The sequence below is a fragment of the Oncorhynchus tshawytscha genome, linkage group LG31 (assembly GCF_018296145.1).
Source record: "Oncorhynchus tshawytscha isolate Ot180627B linkage group LG31, Otsh_v2.0, whole genome shotgun sequence".
Taxonomy (NCBI): domain Eukaryota; kingdom Metazoa; phylum Chordata; class Actinopteri; order Salmoniformes; family Salmonidae; genus Oncorhynchus; species Oncorhynchus tshawytscha.
Window position 1 is genome coordinate 31,969,952 of NC_056459.1, and position 21,354 is coordinate 31,991,305.

General features: G+C 42.8%; 1 protein-coding gene across 1 annotated transcript; it reads right to left on the reverse strand.

The window, feature by feature from the left end:
- Nucleotides 1-752: 752 nt before the first annotated feature.
- sacm1la (SAC1 like phosphatidylinositide phosphatase a) lies at nt 753-18,267 on the reverse strand. Its single transcript, XM_024395231.2, has 20 exons — nt 17,902-18,267; nt 16,262-16,359; nt 15,378-15,452; nt 14,868-14,995; nt 11,576-11,725; nt 9,742-9,801; nt 9,440-9,473; nt 8,513-8,614; nt 8,210-8,295; nt 7,628-7,714; nt 7,403-7,471; nt 6,902-6,981; nt 6,667-6,765; nt 6,107-6,245; nt 5,576-5,645; nt 4,414-4,486; nt 3,974-4,067; nt 3,667-3,759; nt 3,411-3,468; nt 753-3,214 (listed from the first exon to the last, which is right to left on the reverse strand). The coding sequence occupies exons 1-20, from the start codon at nt 17,928-17,930 to the stop codon at nt 3,078-3,080; spliced, it is 1,761 nt and encodes a 586-aa protein (XP_024250999.1). The 5' UTR covers nt 17,931-18,267; the 3' UTR covers nt 753-3,077.
- Between the last annotated feature and the right edge of the window lie 3,087 nt (nt 18,268-21,354).

Below are 21,354 nucleotides of genomic sequence, written 5' to 3' on the forward strand. Positions count from 1 at the left end.
CGTTTATTGATAAATCATCCATAAACCTCACATGGAATTACAAAGTGGGGAATAATGTGTCAATTGACAGTTTACATAATTGCATTCACAGCAAGGTCATCGCCTAGTTCTCAGACAAGAGGATAGGATAGCCTATCTTCAGGTATATGACCATTCACTATAAAAATAGGACATCTGCAACTACCCTCTAAATTACATTGCGAGTTAAATATCTAACTTTGTTTAGGTTATAGCCAATCAATTTGCAAAAGTATAAACATGTGATGTTAAGTTTTTAAACTGTAGTAAGCTACTGATCCTGTCATATCTCTGAACCACTCAGTAACCATTTTTGAAGGATGTCATTTTCTTTTGACATTTTCTGAAGTTAAACGGCACCAACTGGGTATGGTCTTTCTAGCAAACCAATGTCACAGCACTTGACGATAAATCACTAGTTTCATAGTAACAGCCTGCCACTTACATTTGCAAAATGAAAAAAAAAAAAGTCATGAGAATTTACCATATTCAGGTATGTGTACAACTGACCTCAGTTGATTTACTAGCCAGAATCTTCAAAGCTAGCCTGGGTTCCAGTCTGTTTGTGCTATCATGCAAATTCCATGGTCACCCATTGTCATGACAAGAACTGGCATGATAGCAAAAACAGATCTGAGACCAGGCTACATCACAGTCCAGTTAAAATGTATTATGGTCATAGGAAATGAATGTTCAGGGTTTTGAATAACAGCCAAGGAATGGTGATGAGGAAATAGGATAATTATTTTTATATTATCCACATCATGAATACAACAACCATATTCCAAAATAAAGACATTCAAAACATAAGCCCAAGATTGTTTTTATATGGGGATTGGAAACTGAAATATTCACCAGGCAAAAATCATACACCTTCAAAAAAAAAAATACTCTTGTTGACTCACACGAAACACTTCTTCTAAAGTCTCATCCAGAAAGAAAAAAAACAAAGAATCACTGCTTCATCTTTACATTTAGTATCTGCAACTAAGTGCTCAGCATACAATCTTAATGTAAAAATATACAGTATATATAATTACAAGGATATGTTCATGGAAACACATAACGGTAGCACAGTAAACAAGCTTGAGTTGGTCCTCCCCTCTGGTGTTACCACTGTCCAGCTTGAATAAAACAGTTCTAGCATATCAACATGATTCTAACTTCGCTAAAGATCTAAAACTGCTTGTAGTAAATCACTGGCAGATTACAATAAACACATTCTAAATGAGCAATGGAATTACAATTATGTTCTAGAATATTTACACCATGACAACGACTTCTGTATTATGAATGCAAGATCGAAATCCAAGCTGGAAAGCAGGCACAGAAAGGCATAGCAACATAAACAGTCTACAATACAATCTCTAATGAATACAGTACATCTGGAAACACCCTGAAAACCATTAATCATACGCAATCATATTCATTAGAACAAGGAATGATTCTCTTAAGTCCACCCCGTCATCCATTGTGGGGCGAGCTTGTTAAGGCAGTATCTAAATTAGTGTTTTCCAACCCTGGTCCACCAACAGTACAGTTTAATTGTCAAGGGCTACAAACACACCTCGTTCAACTCATTGATGGGCTTGACGATTAGTTGAATCAAGTGTGCTTGTAAAGGGTTTCAATAGTGTTTACTGTTGGGGGTACTGGAGGACCAGGTTTGGAAAACACTGATCTAGAGCAGGAGTGTCAAACTCAATCCACTGAGGGTTTTAGTAGTGCTAGGGGAAACCCTCAGCAAGACCATAACGTGTGAGACGTCAACTAGAACACACTGACAAGACAAGGTTATTATAAACAGCTGGAAAATGGCCACCACATGACAACTACGGTATTAGCGCAGGGCTCTCCAACCCTGTTCCTGGAGAGCTACCCTCCTGCAGGTTTTTGCTCCAACCCCAGTTGGAACGAACCTGATTCAGCTGATCAACCAGCTAATTATTAGAATCAGGTGAGCTAGGTAAGGGTTGGAATGAACTTACAGGACTGTAGCTCTCCAGGAACAGGGTTGGAGAACACTGGTATAATGACCACTACAACCAACAATGAATGACCACTACAACCAACAATGAATGAACATTGAAAGATTTCACACCTCTCAGATCAAATACTAATGTGCAACTTCTTAGATGTTCACCCAAAGTGCAAAAATAAGATGGTAGGACAAGCACAAAACCCTTATAAATAGAATCATAAATACTATACATGATTATGTTCATAGTAGGAAGACATTCTCCCCCCCCCCACATCATTCTTCTCTAGGATAACTAGCTAGTTTAGTTGTATAGCGCTTTTTTAAATGAGTTTAGTAAGGCTTATCACGTTCAATAGGACAACCAAAACATGTTATCTTTCTGAACAATGTACCCCAGTCATTCTAGTGCCTGTGAAAATACCAACCGTTTCTCTGTGGATTCCTATAGTTTAAAATGCACAATTGCATTTTAAAATGACAGTAAACAGAAAAGTTAAACCAAAGAAACCATTCATTGATGTATAACATGATTATTCTCTTGTTTTTAAGTTGCCTTCGTGGAAAATGAAGAATTCTCCTGCAAGTCACTGAAGTTATGACGTGTTTTCTGTGAACTCTAATAACCCCGTGTGCCTTAAGTTGGTTAAACCGTCACCACGGTTGGCCGACTACGCCAACCAGCAACCCTCTCCAAACACCAGACAACAAAATAAATAAAACACCATGATCTAAGGAATGTGGAATAGGATGATAGCCTGGAAAGTGAAGGAGGTGAGAGAGTCTGATAGGAGACTACAGTTCAGCTCAACGGGTTTGCTGCCTGATAAACAGGAGTTCAGGGTTAGAATAGAAGCCCCAATAGAAACTATAAGGCTACCTCCCAAATGGCACCCCATTAAAGTGCACTATATAGGGAATAGGGTGCCATTTGGGATGCCGCCCCCTAGGACGACAGCGTAGAGAGCAGTTATGTGCAGAGTCCGAGCCTCGAGCAGCCGGGAGGAAGAAGAGGAAGAAGAGTTGGATGAAGAGGTATAGGTGTCTGCTGAGCCGAGCTGCTTTCCACATACACACAGGTTCAGTCCATCTTCTCTTTCTGCACCAGTTTGGGGGCGTCCACAAAGTCACGGCCGTTGAAGACGATGACAGCAGCGGTGACGGCGGCAGCAGCGCCCCAGAACAACACATAGGCCAGGGTCTCAGTCCATGTGTCACCTGGGAAAGAGGGGGACGTGAGAACAACCAATAAAGTACACATAAGATATACAGAAAGAAACAGCGATTTTTTTTGTGACCAGATATGAACACATTTGATGGATATAGACATAATCAGATCAAGCTAGCATGCCCTAGTGTCCTGAGGTTAGTAGAGCTAAAGTTAAAAGGCTAAAATTGACAGTGGTTTTCTTACCAGCCATGAGGAGACAGATGATACACATGGAGAACGCGACCACCATGATGATGGGCAGCTGCAAGCAAAGATAACATAATACATTACTCATAGGGGGGAGGAGCAGAACTCCATATTAGAATAGGAGGAGAGGACCAGAGATGTAGTCGTGTAAAGTGAATGACAAAACATGACTGATCAGTCTGGACATCCCATCTCCTGACTCCTATGATGATACCGGTCTCCATCTCTCAGCCGTAATGGGGATGCAACTGACCGTGAGGAACTTCCAGTCCTTCTGGATACGGAGTGGAGTGGGGCCATCTGTTTCATCAACAGCATAGTTTCCAAGGAACAAATCAATGGAATCCTGGAGACAAGAAACACACGTACCCTTTGAGCAACAAAACGAGCTGACAACTAACAAAGCAAAAACAAACGAAGAAAGCAATATTGGTCTATGGAAAGACTTCTCCACTATACAGTAGATATCTGATATAATAATTTATTACTGACTACCTTACGTAGTAGTAGTTCACTAAATTATTTCATGTCCTTTTTCTAGATCTTAAAACCAGACGTACTTGTCTGAACCCGTCAGAGAAGTTATTCTTGTAGTAACGGATGGCAGAGTTCACGCCGTCCATCACCAGACCCATCTGGGTCCTCTTCCCTGTCCTGATGGACAAGAAACGTCAATAACAGACACCGTCAACACATATCAAACTCTCCACAACAAGGACGAGTGACACACGTCACAAATAAGCAGAAAGACAGAGATAGTCTGCCATTTTGTCCACATAGCATCAATCTGGCGCCGGAGAAATAACAACCATCAACACACTACATCTCATGGCCAAAAGGCACATTATCTACACCAACCAGCTAGTACCTAGAAAGTCCACATATAAATTAAAGCACAAGGGACCTCAAATTGAAGCCGCGCAACCAACAGTTGACCTTCAACAATCGCAAGCATAGTGTCTAAAGACATGTAGGTCAGCAGCACACGGACGTTCAGTACCTTGTGAAGTCAGTCTTCAGGGCTCCCGTACCGGCGTACTGCTTGGCGCATGCGTTGGCATTGTCAGCCCAAGCTAGCGCAGAGAAACAAAAAAATAAATAACACTGACAGACATTATTAGTGAGCAGAGAAATACCCAAAATGCGGGACAAGAGAATGATTTTGCGGGACAGTGTAGCCTGCACGAATACAATGTGTTGGCAGCAACCCCATCCCCCTGTAAATGACGTCATCATTTCCTCAAAGTTTGTACCGACAGAGTAGTCCCATTAAATATCATTACAGAATACACATCAAATGCATCCTCCATTTGCAACGTCTGCCTATGCCCACACACACTGTATCAAGAAAAGTGGACATTTAACAACCTTAAACACCAAGTTGGGTATAACTCGTAACGAGCTAATTGATGCGCGTGTAGCCTACTCTTATTGCCTAGCGCAAAATGTGGTGATGCAGAAACGAGACCATGTGGAGCTGGGAATATTTGGCCAAGGTTTCTCCGGTAATAGAAAACAGTTAGGGAGGCTTTTAAAAAAACAGTGAAGTAGCAGAAAATCTGTTAAATGAGAAACTAATGAACATGGAGAACATAAGTTTGAGGAAATTACCAGATATATGAAGCTCTTCCTCAGAAGCACTTTTTGTAGTTATTCTGGACATTATTGTTTGGTTGCAGGACAAATGGACAAAATGCAGGACTGTCCCACACAATTCAGGACATGTGGTCACCTGAGAATAGTGTGAGGGACCACACAGATCAACTTCATATTTTATTTATTTAACTCGGCAAGTCAGTTAAGAACAAATTCTTATTTACAATGACGGCCTAGGAACAGTGGGTTAACGAACGACAGATTTTTACCTTGTCAGCTCAGGGATTCGATCTTGCAACCTTTCGGTTACTAACCAATGCGCTAACCACTAGGCTACCTGCCGCCTCATGAAACTCAAAAGCTGCGTTCACACACACACACACACACACACACTACACTTATCCCAGGGCTGACAGCCTCTCCTTAGCCAAGGGCTGACAGCCTCTCCTTAGCCCAGGCCTGATTTTAACTAAGGGTTAGGAGAAGTCCTGGGCTAAGAGAATGCAGTGTGAAAAGGCCTAAAGCAGCTGCCATTCATAGGTTGTAGAGGGGCGGGGCCCACTTACCATTCTTGTAGATCTTCTCAAAATCGGCCTGTTCCTCAATCCGCTGGGCCACATGCAGGACACCCATCCTCTGTGGACAACCACCAAACAAGCATACATAAGTCCATTTAGAAGGTGATAGGTTTGGGAACTGGGGACAGGCCTCAGTAAATTCAGCTTGTTCTCTAAAATAAACTGGCAATGATACTGTGGGAAACAGTAGCCACTGGTTGTCTTTGTTCAACCCTTTGCCTCTCATCTCTAACTCTCATCTAACGGTCAGAAGGATCACGCCCCAGTGTGTGAAACAAAGGGGGTTTCAGGTAATAACGAGAGCAACCCTCCTACCTGTAACTGGGACTGTATGGAACAGCGGGCCAGCTCGGGAGGACTTCCTACCTGAAGCTGGGACTGTATGGAACAGCGGGCCGGCTCGGGAGGACTTCCTACCTGAAGCTGGGACTGTATGGAACAGCGGGCCAGCTCGGGAGGACTTCCTACCTGAAGCTGGGACTGTATGGAACAGCGGGCCGGCTCGGGAGGACTTCCTACCTGAAGCTGGGACTGTATGGAACAGCGGGCCAGCATGCTCTGGATGACATTGGTACGGTCCAGACAGTCCATGCAGTTACTGCGGAACGTCCCCTTCTGCTGGGACAACACCTTCCCTGCCGTGTCGACCATGAAGTAGCTGCAGACAGAGGAGTCAGGAGAAAAGGCTAGGAGAACACATATCCACGGAGCCAGTGACAGCACTGTAAAGTTGGAACAACACCTACCGTTCCCTCTGCAGGGAGACAAGGCTAGAGGAGTCCCAAATGGCACCCTATTCCCTATATAGTGCACCGTCTACTTGAGCCCCAATGGAAGGGAATAGGCTGCCACTTGGGATGCAGCCTGGGAAAACTCATATGCCCAGAGGAATTTCAGAAGTCACTGACTGTAATGTAATAACTGGCATTGTACCCAGACCAGAGATAAAGGGCAGAGGAGAAGACAATTAGCCTTTTCTGTGTTCATATGAATATCGTCTTGCTAAAGAACATTAACCCGAGTCTTGTATAGTTGTGGGTGTAGACTAGCAGCTTATTGTCAATATAGGAGAGTAATACCTGTATTCATCTTGTGTCTCAGCCACATTGTCCACCAGGATATTCAGACGATCCCATCTCATCCCACTGCACTCCTTGTGGAAGTCAAATGCTACGTACCTGCAGTCATAAGAAACAACGAGTGGATGTGTTAGATCCATCCATCAATGAACCCATTCACCTAAAAAATTTGTGTATAAAAATCATAGAAATTATAAGACGATGGGTGATCAGGAGTGCGGTGTTTGGGTCTTACTTGATCATGCTGTTCTCCATGCCAGACACCATCTTGGCAAAGGCTTGTTCCAGTGGCTTCTCTGAACCCTTCTGGTTGATCTGGAGGAAGGGGGGGGGGAAAAAAACACCATCTTACTCTGAACAAAAATGTAAAAAATTAAATTAAAAAACACAACATGTTAATTGTTTGTCCCATGTTTCATGAGCTGAAATAAAAGATCCCAGAAATGTTCCATATGCACAAAAAGCTCATTTCTCTCAAATGTTACCAAAATGGTTTATACATCCCTGTCAGTGAACATTTCTCCTTTGCCAAGATTATCCATCCACCTGATAGGTGTGGCATATCAAGATGCTGATTAAACAGCATGATCATTACAGGTGCACCTGTAATGCACCTTGTTGCATGTTGGGTTTATACTTTTGTTTAGTGTATATAAATCTTTCTAATGCTTTCCAAAATCTTTCTAAAAATACTATAATTTTTTTTTTATTTTTTATTTTTTAAAGAGGGTCCTACCAGGTTCAGAATTGTCTGCTTTCCATAGATGAGGACCTGGGAGTCAAAATGCCTCTGGAAACCATCCATCTAGGAAGACAGTTGGGAGAGAATTAGTTAATTGAGGATTTGGTCGACAAGAGATCCACAGAGTGGGTTTACCTAACCTTTGACCTGTTATACTGACAAGACAAATAGTGCAATAGATAAGAGGGGAAAGCTGCCAGAACATATGAAAGCCCTTACGTGATTGGTGTTCTTGCTGATCAGCGGTTTGGGCTTGTATTTCAGGTTGGGTCTCTGAGACCAGAAGAAGGGCATGGAGCCTCGTGTCTGTGGACGGAAAACATATTAAAAAATTAAAATAAACTCTTATTTCTCTGTATTGGTTCAGAGTAGGGTTGTGGAGGTCTTTCAATTTTGCCAGCCGGTTACTGTCATGCAAAAGACTGAAATCTGTTCGGGAACATTGGTAGAAACATGTTTTTTTCACAACGAAACATATTTCATTAAACTGTTGATAGCCCCACTGCATACTGCAGAAATGAATAAAGCAGAGAGGAGATGGGAACACATGGTGAGATATTCTATATAGCTAAAAGGTAATGGGTCACCCAATTAATTATTAAAATGTTTATAAAAATCCTTATAAGTAGACTTTTCAAAATAAAAATTCACAATAATTGTAGGCTTACTGTAAGCCACCCTGCAGAACCAATGAACCAACAGCATCGCCTAGGGCTATACGTTCTCAACCAGACTATTCCTAAACCGCCATCTACCACCGGCACTGCCACTACCATCGCTGCGAGCACCACAACTACTCACCTGTACGAATGAAGCCCTTCCTCCATTGTACAGGACTATTTGCTCAGTCTCCACAAAGTTAGCAGCGTGGCCCTCAGAATCGATACCTGAGGGGGAAAAAAAACAAAAAATAATGAGAGAATGATTACTACCTATTCAACATGCCAGTAGTGCTGCTCAGTACCATGGTTCCATCCCAATTGGCACCCTATTCCCTATATTTGGCACCCTATTTCCTATATAGTGCACTACTTTTGACCAGAGCCCTAAGTAGTGCGCTACATAGGGAACAAGGTGCCAATCGGGACGTGACCTGTGTCTTACCTCTGACGTAGTACCTGACCCCAGCCCTGAAGCAGCTCCTCCTGGAGATGAGGATCCATTCAAAGATCTTCCCGTTGACACGGCACGGCTTCATCACGATGACTGGATCAGGGTCAAGGACATCACAGAACACACTGCTACATCAGGCCAAATTGTACCAAGATCACATCCAAAATGGCACCCTATTCCCTACATAGTGCACCACTACTGATCAGGGCAAAATAAGTGCCCTATATAAGGAATAGAGTGCCATTTGAGACTTATCCCAAGTGGAGGACGCCATTGTACATGGTACGCTAAGTGGAGGACGCCATTGTACATGGTACGCTAAGTGGAGGACGCCATTGTACATGGTACGCTAAGTGGAGGACGCCATTGTACATGGTACTAAGTGGAGGACGCCATTGTACATGGTACGCTAAGTGGAGGACGCTATTGTACATGGTACGCTAAGTGGAGGACGCTATTGTACATGGTACGCTAAGTGGAGGACGCCATTGTACATGGTACGCTAAGTGGAGGACGCCATTGTACATGGTACGCTAAGTGGAGGACGCTATTGTACTTGGTACGCTAAGTGGAGGACGCTATTGTACATGGTACGCTAAGTGGAGGATGCTATTGTACATGGTACGCTAAGTGGAGGATGCTATTGTACTTGGTAAGCTAAGTGGAGGATGCTATTGTACTTGGTAAGCTAAGTGGAGGATGCTATTGTACATGGTACGCTAAGTGGAGGATGCTATTATGTGACCTTACAATGGATTTCTAAAGTTCCCGATGGGAATGATTTAAGTTCCACGGAGTTGAAATTGGTTCTTGAAAACACTCAGAGACCCATTCAAACTCTTGTGTTCTGATGTGGTTCCACTGATTATTACTACAAGAAAGATCAGTGGGAGCAAAGCAAGACCGTGAAAAGGATACAGCCATGGACAACAGGGATCGCAAACTTGTGGAGCTGAAAAGGGGAACAAAGATCATATTGTTTTTAAACTTTGTCACTAGATACATTAGAACAAAGAATAAAGACTGGTCATCTATAGTGCGTTATTGTTAAAACAGACCATTTCAGAGGGTTAAGGTTGATGTTATCTTTTCCATATTCTAATACTATTACCTCTGGTACATCAGAATAAGAAAACAACCGAATGAAGACTGTGGACATGTGTAATATATTATAATGCAAACAGGTGGAGGTGTTGTGATGTCCTCTTCATATCACTCACTTCCGGCTGGGCAAGGAACTCTCTCAGGAGGCTTCCATTCCACACAAACCTCTGATCTGCCTAGAAACAGGAGAACCAATCAGTCAGAGTCAATGAATTCCTTAAATCTGTCCAATCTGCAGTAAATTATTTCCACTCAATGAGTTTTAGCAGACAATGGCCAGGTTTCCATTGACTGAGAGTTCCATTTATTAAATTTTTTAAAATTTTAAATCACTGCGCCGTGTCATGGAAAAGGCAGATGTGCGATCTTTAGAAAAGGTTTCCGATAACATCTGTTTGACGGGTGGATTTTTAAATTTTGTTGAGCTGTCCTTATGACGACAAACGATGGAAACTGCCCCCCCCCCCAAAAAAAAAATTAGGATTGCCAAATAATTTTTAAGGTACGCAGGACACGTGATTTCTCCGTAACTACAAAACTCCACATCTAATTCTAAATGCCCACTGCTCGCTAAAATCATTTTTTTCAACTATATAAAACCTTTTTTTTTTAAAATTGACTTTCAATTATGCCTGAATTGCTTCGCTTTTCTAATTGGCTGACAAGTTTCACCATCCAATTATTAAAGTTCGCCGTGGCGATACGTTGGCACAGACCGTGGCGATACGTTGGCACAGACCGTGGCGATACGTTGGCACAGACCGTGGCGATACGTTGGCACAGACCGTGGCGATGTTGGCACAGACCGTGGCGATACGTTGGCACAGACCGTGGCGATACGTTGGCACAGACCGTGGCGATACGTTGGCACAAGAGAATTGTTAGAATATGGCAAATATTAGTTAATTATTACATTCTATACATGCTGGCTTTCACAGGCTATTACCCGGAGACATGAAACATGTGGGAAGGGCATACAGGCTTTCTCCAATGTATTAGTGCACAATTCTCCTAAGAGCTTCAACCACTACTTTGATTAGACGAGGGCAAGGTGAAGCTACCACCCTATTGCTTATAACTAACCTATTCTTTCAAATCTAGATGAAGTGCTTATTTTAGGAGCATAAGAGTTGTTTTTTTGGGGGGGCCACGGCCAGAGTTCTCCTACTGCGTACAAAGCTAGTCAACCACGAAGGCTGAGGTCAGAGTGTATCATCAAAAGATGTCTAAAACAGATATTTCACAGGATGTGGTCTGTCATCTATCTGTGGTATTGTCCCATTAGATGATATCCATGGCTCATCCATATTGGAGTGTCACTGCCAGATTAACTGTGGTGTTTGGGCTCCTGCCATGCAGGTAAACCACACTAGTCACCTTGCCCTCATGTGTACACAGATTGACTTTTTCACCCCCCCCCCTCAGTCTCAGCTGAGGCATTACTCTCATGTGCAGAATGTGTACATTGTGTACAGGATTTTCACTTTCTTCTCCAATGAAATCTTGTTCAACTGGTTTGATGGCGAGTAGAACGTGTGCCCCTAGTTTAGACATGGAACAGGAGTCACTATCTATCCCCCTCCGCCCCCATACCGTTCCCCCTCTACCCCCATACTGTCATGGACCCTATGGACCATGTTTCAAAGTAAGGCACTAAATATAGTGAAGAGTGCAGCCTCTAGCTGTGTTCTGTTAATTTGTCCTGTGATTTATAAAACATTTTTTTTGCATATAAAATAGATGAGACAATTTCCTGCTAGGATGCATTTCCATTTAACTATCTTGTGTCGAGCAAAAAGAGCTGGACGCAATGTCACACACAAAAAAACAAAAAAAAATTGTGTCTGCCCTCTGATAGAGGTAGATAGTTTGCCATATTGCTAATATCCAATCTTTCCAGGTCTACAAAAGAACCTAGAAGGTTATGTAAGGTCTCCCCTCCTCTCCTACCCTCTCCAGCAGGCTCATCTCCTGGAAGTCGTGGCTGACGTTGGCCAACCTCTGGAGGGTGTGGGTCAGGTCATAGTCAGTGCAGAAGTAGAATCCATCTGTAGTCAGCACGTTGTTAATCATGGACAGGAATGTCTTGTTGTCTTGCATCTGGAGAGAGAGAGCGAGAGAGAGGGGAGAAAATAGATTAGCTGGCTGGGCACAACTCATGACAGTGCAGTTTGTAGGAGTTGTATGTGTGAAGTGTGAGAAGAGAGGCTGTTAAGCCAGGGATGTTTTCATATATGAAATTAAACAGCATCCTTTAGAAACATGGAAATAAAATCTTACTTGGTGACCAATAAACAAATACATTTGAATCAGATTGACAATATTAGCAGTATCACAGCCTCAATTGACTCCAGTGGGTTAAAAAAAAAATAATAATAATTAAAAAGGGGGCCTTATTGCATGGATGACATCATTGACATATTACAATAGCCCTCCGTTGATAGATTTCCATCTAAACCTTGTCCACTTCACCTCCCTCACAGGGCTTTACTGCACGTGGAGGTTAGGATGTATGACCGCTAATGATCTCTGCATCCCAAATGACAGCAGCCTATTCCCTATATGGTGCAGGTGTCTTACTTCAGCTACAGAGCAACCACAGGCATTAAGGCCCCTCCCTCCACATGTCTAATAGGATCTGTATTCTGAATGCTAAGCCAGTTAGCCCAGGGAGAGAAGACGGACATGAATGACTCTACAACTACACCCACAAGAATGTCTCCCCAAGTGTCTTCACGCGATCCCTCACATCCCATCTGCTTGCGTCCTTCTCAACAGTATTGGAGAAGAGGTCCAAGGTTCCTCCTCAGGTCTTCTCCAATGTGTTCTGAAGAGGCGGCAAGGAGAGAGGATGCAAGGAAATACAAATGAGAATCGTCCTATACCTCCTCACCCACTACAAGGCTGATACCCTGCATTATACGTCAGCACTTTATATCCTGTTTTTGCCAGTGAGTGCAGTCTGTCTCCTCTCCCCGGGTGCTCTGGTCAAATGTAGGGCACTGCATGGGGAATAGGGTGGCACTTGGAATCATACATGTTTCTTAACACCTCCAAACGAATCTCCAGCCCCAGTTTCCACTACGGCACTCATGGAAATATGAAAAGTATTAAAAAGCTTGAAGCATTTAGGTCCAAACTTTCACTGACCTTTCCAATAAGATATAGGTCTTTCGATACAGGTCAAGTAAACAGTGTGACAACCACGTACTAGTAGTACGTGGACACACCCGTTGCTGACAGGTGTATAAAAATAGAACAATACAAACATTGGCAGTAGGCTGGGCCCGTATTGAAGAGCTCAGTGAATTTCAACGTGGGCACCATCATAGGATGCCACCTTTCCAACAAGTCAGTTAGTCAAATTTCTGCCCAAGCTAGAGCTGCACCGGTCAACTGTAAGTGCTATTATTGTAAAGTGGAAACGTCTAGGAGAAACAACGGCTCAGCCACAAAGTGGTTGGCCACACAAGCTCACAGAACGGGACCGCCGAGTGCTGAAGCGCGTAAGAAACGTATATCCTCTGTCGCAACACTCACGACCGAGTTCCAAACTGCCTCTGGAAGCAACATCAGCACAATAACTGTTCTTCTGGAGCTTCATTAAAATTGTTTTCCAAGGCCGAGCAGCTGGATACAAGCCTAAAATCACCATGCGCAATGCGAATGCACAGTGCCAACTGTAAAGTTTGGTGGATGAGGAATAATGGTTCGGGCCCCTTAGTTCCAGTGAAGGGAAATCTACAGCATTCAAGGACATTCTAGATGATTCTGGACTTTCAACTTTGTGGCAACAGTTTGGGGAAGGCCCATTCCTGTTTCAGCATGACAATGTCCCCGTGCACAAAGCGAGGTCCATACAGAAATGGCTACAGAGCGGTATGGAAGAACTTGACTGTCATGCACAGAGCCCTGACCTCAACCCCATCGAACACCTTTGGTATGAATTGGAACGCCGACTGCTAGCCAGGCCTAATCGCTCAACATCAGAGTCTGACCTCACTAATGCTCTTGTGGCTGAATGGAAGCAAGTCCCTGCATCAATGTTCCAACATCTAGTGGAACGCCTTCCCAGAAGAGTGGAGGCTGTTGTAGCCGCAAAGTGGGGGGGACCAACACAATATTAATGTCGATGATTTTGGAATGAGATGTTCGACGAGGAGGTGTCCACATACATGTAGTGCATGTCAAATCTGTGTAGTTTACGTGTAACAACAAAAAAAAAAAGCATATTTCTGTCCTCTGAAGAGTTGTGGTGTATGGGCCTAAAACAAAGTGTGTGTGTGTGTGTATGTATATATATATATATATATTTTTTAAACAGTGACAACTTCCATTTTCCATAATAAAGGCAATACAGTGTAAACTTAGTCAGCCGTGCCGTTAGCCAGCGTTGTTCTGACTGTGCTGTGGTGCGTCTATAAACTCCCCGGTGGCAGTTACAGTGACTTAAGTTGTCCCAAACGGCACCCTAGTCCCTTTGATGGGACTCTAGTGCACTACAAAAGTAGTGTAGGGAAAAGGATACCATTTGGGATGTACCCTTACAGTCTCAAGCCAAGGCTGCTCTTTCAATTAGCACTACAGGAATAGCCAGCCTTGATGAATAATGTACATGGCCTGCGTCACTGAAATGACATACTAACTTTGTCATTGTGTGATTCCAACAGTAGGGAATAAAGGCAAAGGAGCTTGTTGTTGAAACATGAGGTCCCCTCTAGTTCAAAAGCTACTGTCTGTTAGCCATCCTAACGCTACTGTAGCCAGGTCCCCTCTATTTCAAAAGCTACTGTCTGTTAGCCATCCTAACGCTACTGTAGCCAGGTCCCCTCTAGTTCAAAGACACGGTATATAGGCCATTTCCTCAGGGCTGTGGACTGTTTCCATGGGAGTGTGCTTTCCCTACTGCTTGGCAAACACTAGCATAAATTCTAACCAAATTCTCTTTGTGTACGGATGGAGTGATAACATGCACCAACTATCAATGAATACACATACAGTATCTAGAAAGAGGCTGAAACAGAATCAGCTGACAGTGGTGCATATTGGAATTGGTAACAACCCTGGCTAGTCACATATATGTTATTTACCATCAGAGACTGGGGTTGAATAAACACGACCACCCTTCCTGTTCTCTCACTTGCTGGTCTCCCCCTCCGTTTCTAAATCTAGTCTAAAATTAAACCAATTTAAATAACCAAAAAATAATATCCCCAAAAATGTGCCAGAGCGTGTTTGTCACCTGGTTCTCAGTGAGGTGAAGCACAGTCTTTTTGTAGGAAATGATGTCAAAATCCACTGCCTTCCACACAGCGTGACCCAAGAGGCTGCCCACATTCCTCTTCTTGGTGATGACAATCAGGTACATCCCTGTGAGAGGGGAAATCCATGGGTTAACATGGCAGCCTGGTCAGCCCCATATCTATACAGTAGCAGTGTTACATTGGGTACATCTTGTGGGACAAGATGGAAGTTACGTACAAATGATCTCGCCATTCTTCCAAAGTGTACACTTGGTTCACTTCCAACTAATTTGAAAGTAAATTACTGCTCTAAGGAATATGGTGGAAACACCCGCTAGTGGCTAGGCCACGCCTCCACCAATCCAATGTTTTTAGATTAGTGGCAAGTAGTGAACGAGTACACACTTCAGAATGAAGGAGATATTGTTGGGGCGCACCAAGTGGTAGTCCTACATCTTGTGTGACAACATATACAGGACCAGCCCAGTGTTGTCAGGCTGTGGACCTACCTGCCACCAGGCGGACAGTTCCCATGATGCCACAGATGGGCCTGGTGTTCGCTGACGGCGGAACATCCTTCTTCCCTAAAGAAACAAGACTAAAATCAGTGGTTCACCTTTAATCATTTAGTTTTCGAGATGGTGAAACCTTTCAGTAGAAAACATAAAACAACTCAAACCAGACATACCGTAACATACGTAGAAAAGATAATGGAGCTATACATCTTGAAATATAATCTTTGAGAACTAACAAATCACCAATTTTTTTTTTTTTTAAACAGACAGACCGGGAGAATCAACATTTCCCGAAAAGGTAATGGAATTGATTTTGAAATAAATGTTTGAGTCACTCAGATAGCATAAGAACACAGAGTAAGCCACAGACACACGCGTAGAACTGCAGAAAACTAGCTTTAAAAACAGCTAAATGTCTCTGTGGCCCAGAGGACGGTCTATAAAACATTGGTCAGAAACAGCACCATTGGCCACTATTCATAACTGCCTCACTTCAGGAACTCCACTGAATAACTAGAAAAACCCTCTCGGCAATGAGGCAAGGCACTCGTACAGAGCCATTAAAGGGTCAAGGCATGGTTAGAACCATGAGCAGGGGTCCACTATTTACATAGCAACTCAGAGCATCTTCATGTCCATATCAACTGACAGGAATTCTAATGGTATTGACCCTGAACTCTGTTGACTCACGCCAATCAATGGCAACGTAGTTCTGTTTTGTGTTGACAATCTTCCCATTGAAGCCACCAGCATCGTATTCACTAGAATCCAAACGGAAGCCGAAACTGGTAGGATCCAAACTGATTTCATCCAATAAGAAAAGCTTATTTTTGTTTTCTGTTGCAAAGCGTTTTGCTACAGTGTGCACTATGTCTTACCAGTCAGGGTCATCTCATTGGACACCCTGTCGATGGCCAGAACTGCATCCACCCCGTCATCACAGGCCTCAATGTAGAACTTCTCTGGGCTGGTGTGCCTGTGGGAAGGGAGGGGGAATAATGAGGTTCAAGTAGGTTGCGGACTGGACTGAAGTACCTAGGGAATACTTCACCCTGGAGAAGGTTTACAGAGAACATCCAGTGACATGTTGGGTCAAGAGAGCATGGCATGTAATGATGTGAGCTTAACATCACAACAGATCTGCACCGTCAGATCATTTAAACAGGTTCGCTCAAAAGGACTGAGCATTGCAACTGTCTGTCTGCATTAAGGCAACTCTCTCCTACACCACTGCCTGTCAGTGAGTATTGTAGTGCATGAATCTCTTCAATAAAATGGTGCATTCAGCAAGAGACTGAAAGAAAGATTGCAACACTTGTCTTAGCCAAGGCCTTGTATGACACAAAGCCACGTAAGCCTAGCCTACAACAGCTCATCCACGCCTGTGCAAACAAAGACCATTTTGGCCTAAAAGGAACAGCAAAGAACAACGTACCGTGTAACAAAGGTGTTTCTCTCTCTCTCTGGCTATGATTTATGCTGCTATAGGAAATCAAACGGGCTGAACAACTTAACCTGCTTGCAGGTTTTCTAAGAGCTTGAAAATCAAGCACCAGAAAAATGTGACCTCATTTCTGGGCGACAATAAAGTCTGTAGAAAGGAGTGCCATCATGCACTACCCTGAGCTATAAGTGAGGACTGAGGAGAAGTGGCTGCCAGACAAAAGCCTTATTGTTAGGGGTTTTTCAGCACATTCTCAAGCCACAGGAAAGCCTGGGACAACCAGATATACTGCTGGCATAACAACTACTCCATATTTCAATTAGCTGCTCGCATGACTTAACATGAAAAGGTAGGCTAGAACCTGTTCATGGCCATTGTATGGGCAGATACCTATTCTCAACAAGCTAACGGTGCCAACTCTGATACAGCATCAATACTTCATGAGCACCATTGTTGTGGTAATACATCTACTACTGACTTGGCCCATTTACTTGTCGTTTTGAGCCACTCAGTCAGCTATTCAGCACCCCACCCCAATGTTGCCCAATATGTCCTGAAAACTGTCACACCCACTACAAAGACAGCACATTAAAAAAAAATGTTATGCAAAACTTGGATTTGATATACGATTGGTCTGATTGCCCACCCTGTAGGCTACTCCATGTATTGTTTATCATACAGCTGAAAGGCCAGATCTCTGGTCAGTGTTATCCCCTGCTGCTTATCCATATGACTTGTCTACTAGTAAACAATAAGACAATTATGTTATTATTATTTATATTTTTTGCAACTACACAAGCTAATAAGCTGACCTGAAATGACAGGCAACTGCTTACACAACATTAGAACATCTAGATTGCAATCTAGAACTGGATTGCAATTGATTGTTAGCTTGGCTAGCATACAGCAGGCAATCAAGCTAACTAGCTGATGTCAACCCGAATTTTGAAATTCATGACAAGATATTGACACATGTCCCCCTGTACGTCTCTTCGGGTGAAACCGTGAACCTGATATTGAGTATACTTGATCGGTGTCGTTTAACTACATTTAAAAGTGAAGCACAATACTTACAAATTGAACCTCTCGTAGGCAGTCGGCATCTTCACTTCTTGTATCAATCTGACCTTAATAATCTTCTTCGGTGGTGGTGTTTTACGGCGGACAACACCGGAAATGGTGTATTGCCGCCCACTACTGTTTGCGGGAAATGATTAAAAAACGTAATTAAAATTTTAAAAAACCAAGTACACTGAGGTATTAGAGAGGAAGAGGAAGGGAGAAGCCCAACTCCGAGGAAAATCAGTCTCCCTCCAGCGGGTGGCGGTTTTTCGTTGTTAAGCCCTCCAAGCATAGGAGTTTTTGTATGTCGGTCAATGGGTGTCGAATTTGGTAAACAAAAAAAATGGCTTATTTGCTACTTGAGGTTTATTTGATCGAATATAAGTTTCGTAAGGCTTAAGTTGGTACGATGTAAGTAGGACACGTGACATCCCGGAAAATTTGAGAAAAAAACAGTTCATATCAAAGTTGTCTCGAGATATTTATGCATATTCATGACATGAGGCTAGTTGAATACAGGCGATTGACGTCAACAACTCTCATCGAATATTCAGAAAACAATAATGCAGTGGCGACCCGTCATTCGGGGCAGGGCCTGTTTTGAGACCCACATTTTTGTTCAAAAAATAAAATGGAGGCTTTCCTGTTTTGCATGTCATTTTGGCATTAATAGGTGTCACATATCAGTTTGAAAACAATGTAAAATATATATATATTTATCATTGAGTTAATAAAGCCACATACAAACATGGTCTCTTTTTTGTTTTCTTAAAGTAAGGCAGCTCCAAAATGCAGGTGTTTCAGCCTAGCTCAATGAAACCTGTGCTGGTGGAAAAATATTTTGATGTGGGGCGCCGTCCTCAAACAATCGCATGGCATGCTTTCGCTGTAATAGCTACTGTATATCGGACAGTGCAGTTAGATTAACAAGAATTTAAGTTTTCAACCGATATAAGACACTTGTATGTACCTAAATGTTTAATATCAATCATTTTTATGATTATTTATTTGAATTGCATGACCTCCACCGGAAGTTGTCCCTCTAGTTGGACGCCTATCCCAGAGAGTTTTAAGACAATTCTTATTCACAATTGACAGCCTAGGAACAGTGGGTTAACTGCCTTGTTCAGGGGCAGATCGACAGATTTATACCTTGGGGATTCGAGCCTTTCGGTTCCTGGCCCAACACTCTAACCATTAGGCTACCTGCCGCCTCTTTCTAGAGCTACAATCTGAAGATCACTGATGACATCATGATTCCATTTTTTAAATGTTTTCCCCCAGTTGTCTTGAAAGCACCATCAATCCAGAGAATTACAGACTTTGATGACACGGTGAATCTAAAAATGTCTTGTATGCTGCTAAATAAATGATGTCACGGAGATATGTATACTGTAGCTAAGAAAATAATACTAAGTGTATGTTGTGTAGTAAGCTGTTAGTAGCCCATGTGCCTCACCTAATAATTTGGTCTATTTTCACCTCTTAATTTTGCCTATTCTCCTGACTTGTGGTGCACAAGCTGTTTTTGAGAAATGTAATCATCGAATATTGTAAGAGCTTTCATTGTCTGCTTATACCCCCTCTTTATTTATCCTACGGTTCTGACCTGGTGTACAGGGAGAATACTGTAAGAACGGCCCATGTTCTGAATTCTGTCGCTGTACATTTAAAAAATGCTGAACAAATAGTTATATTGACTACGTCCGTCCTAGCTCGCTCATTCACGTCGAAATTACGGATGACCTCTTATCCGCTTGTCGTCCCCTTATGCCATAGTTTTTACATCTCAATTGTCAGTAGAAACCAACCACATTTGTTTAAGCAAGTCAGCCATATTTATACATTTTTTTGTTTAACCGTTATTTAACTAGGCAAGTCAGTTAAGAACAAATCCTTATTTTACAGTGACGGCCTACCCCCAGCCAAACCCTAACCCAGACGACGCTGGGCCAATTGTATGCCACCCTATGGGACTCCCAATCATGGCCAGTTCTGATACAGCCTGGAATCGAACCAGGGTCTGTAGTGACACCTCTAGCACTGAAATGCAGTGCCTTAGACCGCTGGTACTGTGGTTGGGACTCTGCTGTTGTGACAGCTTTATGTTGGCCCTAACTGTATGTGGGCACCATTTGTCACCGTTATAGTGCAATGAATGATATCACCACTGCAATAACGTATCCACCAATCCAAAGAATAGATGGGAGCTAGTGCCGCTTTGTGGACAAAGACTTCCATTGACTTCCATCGGATGCAGTCTATCACAGTGCCATCCGTTTTGTCATCAAAGCCCCATATACTACCCACCACTGCGACCTGTACGCTCTCGTTGGTTGGCCCTCACTTCATACTCGTCGCCAAACCCACTGGCTCCAGGTCATCAACAAGTCTCTGCTAGGTAAAGCTCCGCCTTATCTCAGCTCACTGGTCACCATAGCAGCACCCACCTGTAGCACGCGCTCCAGCAGGTATATCTCTCTGGTCACACCCAAAGCAAATTCTTCCTTTGGCTGCCTTTCCTTCCAGTTCTCTGCTGCCAATGACTGGAACGAACTGCAAAAATCACTAAAGCTGGAGACTCTTACCTCCCTCAGCTTTAAGCACCAGCTGTCAGAGCAGCTCACAGATCACTGCACCTGTACATAGCTCATCTGTAAATATCCCATCCAATCTACCTTTTAATATATATATATATTTCACCTTTAAATAAAGATAAATAAATAAATACTGCATGGGGATGAGGTAGGTAGATACCATAATGTATGTATTTATCTTGCTTCTTTGCACCCCAGTATCTCTACTTGCACATTCATCTTCTGCACATCTACCATTCCAGTGTTTAATTGCTATATTGTAATTACTTCACCACCATGGCCTATTTATTGCCTTACCTCTCTTATCCTACCTCATTTGCACATGCTGTATATCGATTTTTCTACTGTATTATTGATTGCATGTTTGTTTATTCCATGTGTAATTCTGTGTTGTTGTATGTGTCTACCTGCTTTGCTTTATCTCGACCAGGTCGCAGTTGCAAATGGGAACTTTAACCAGCCTACCTGGTTAAATAAAGGTGAAATAAAATAAAAAATAAAAAATTGTCATGGCGGAGAGAAGTGTATTTTGTCAGGATATCTATAAAAGTGGGCGTGCCAGAGGGTGTGGTTTGTAGGCCTGTCATGGATATTTAGTGGGAAATACGCCACCTAGTGCGCATAATAAGTATTTGTCGGAGGTTTCGAAATCTCAGAAATTGTCGATATTTTCCAGTTTATCACCTTGTAAATATTTACCTGAAAACAAACGTGGAAATATAGACGTTACAATATTGTATCTAAACATCGTTATGGGATATGTATGAATAAAAATATAAAAACAGGCAGTATATGTGCTAGCCGTATAGCTGTAAGGACCCAGCCGTATAAATACAACGCACCCCATTCATTAGGCCTCTCTCCAGTC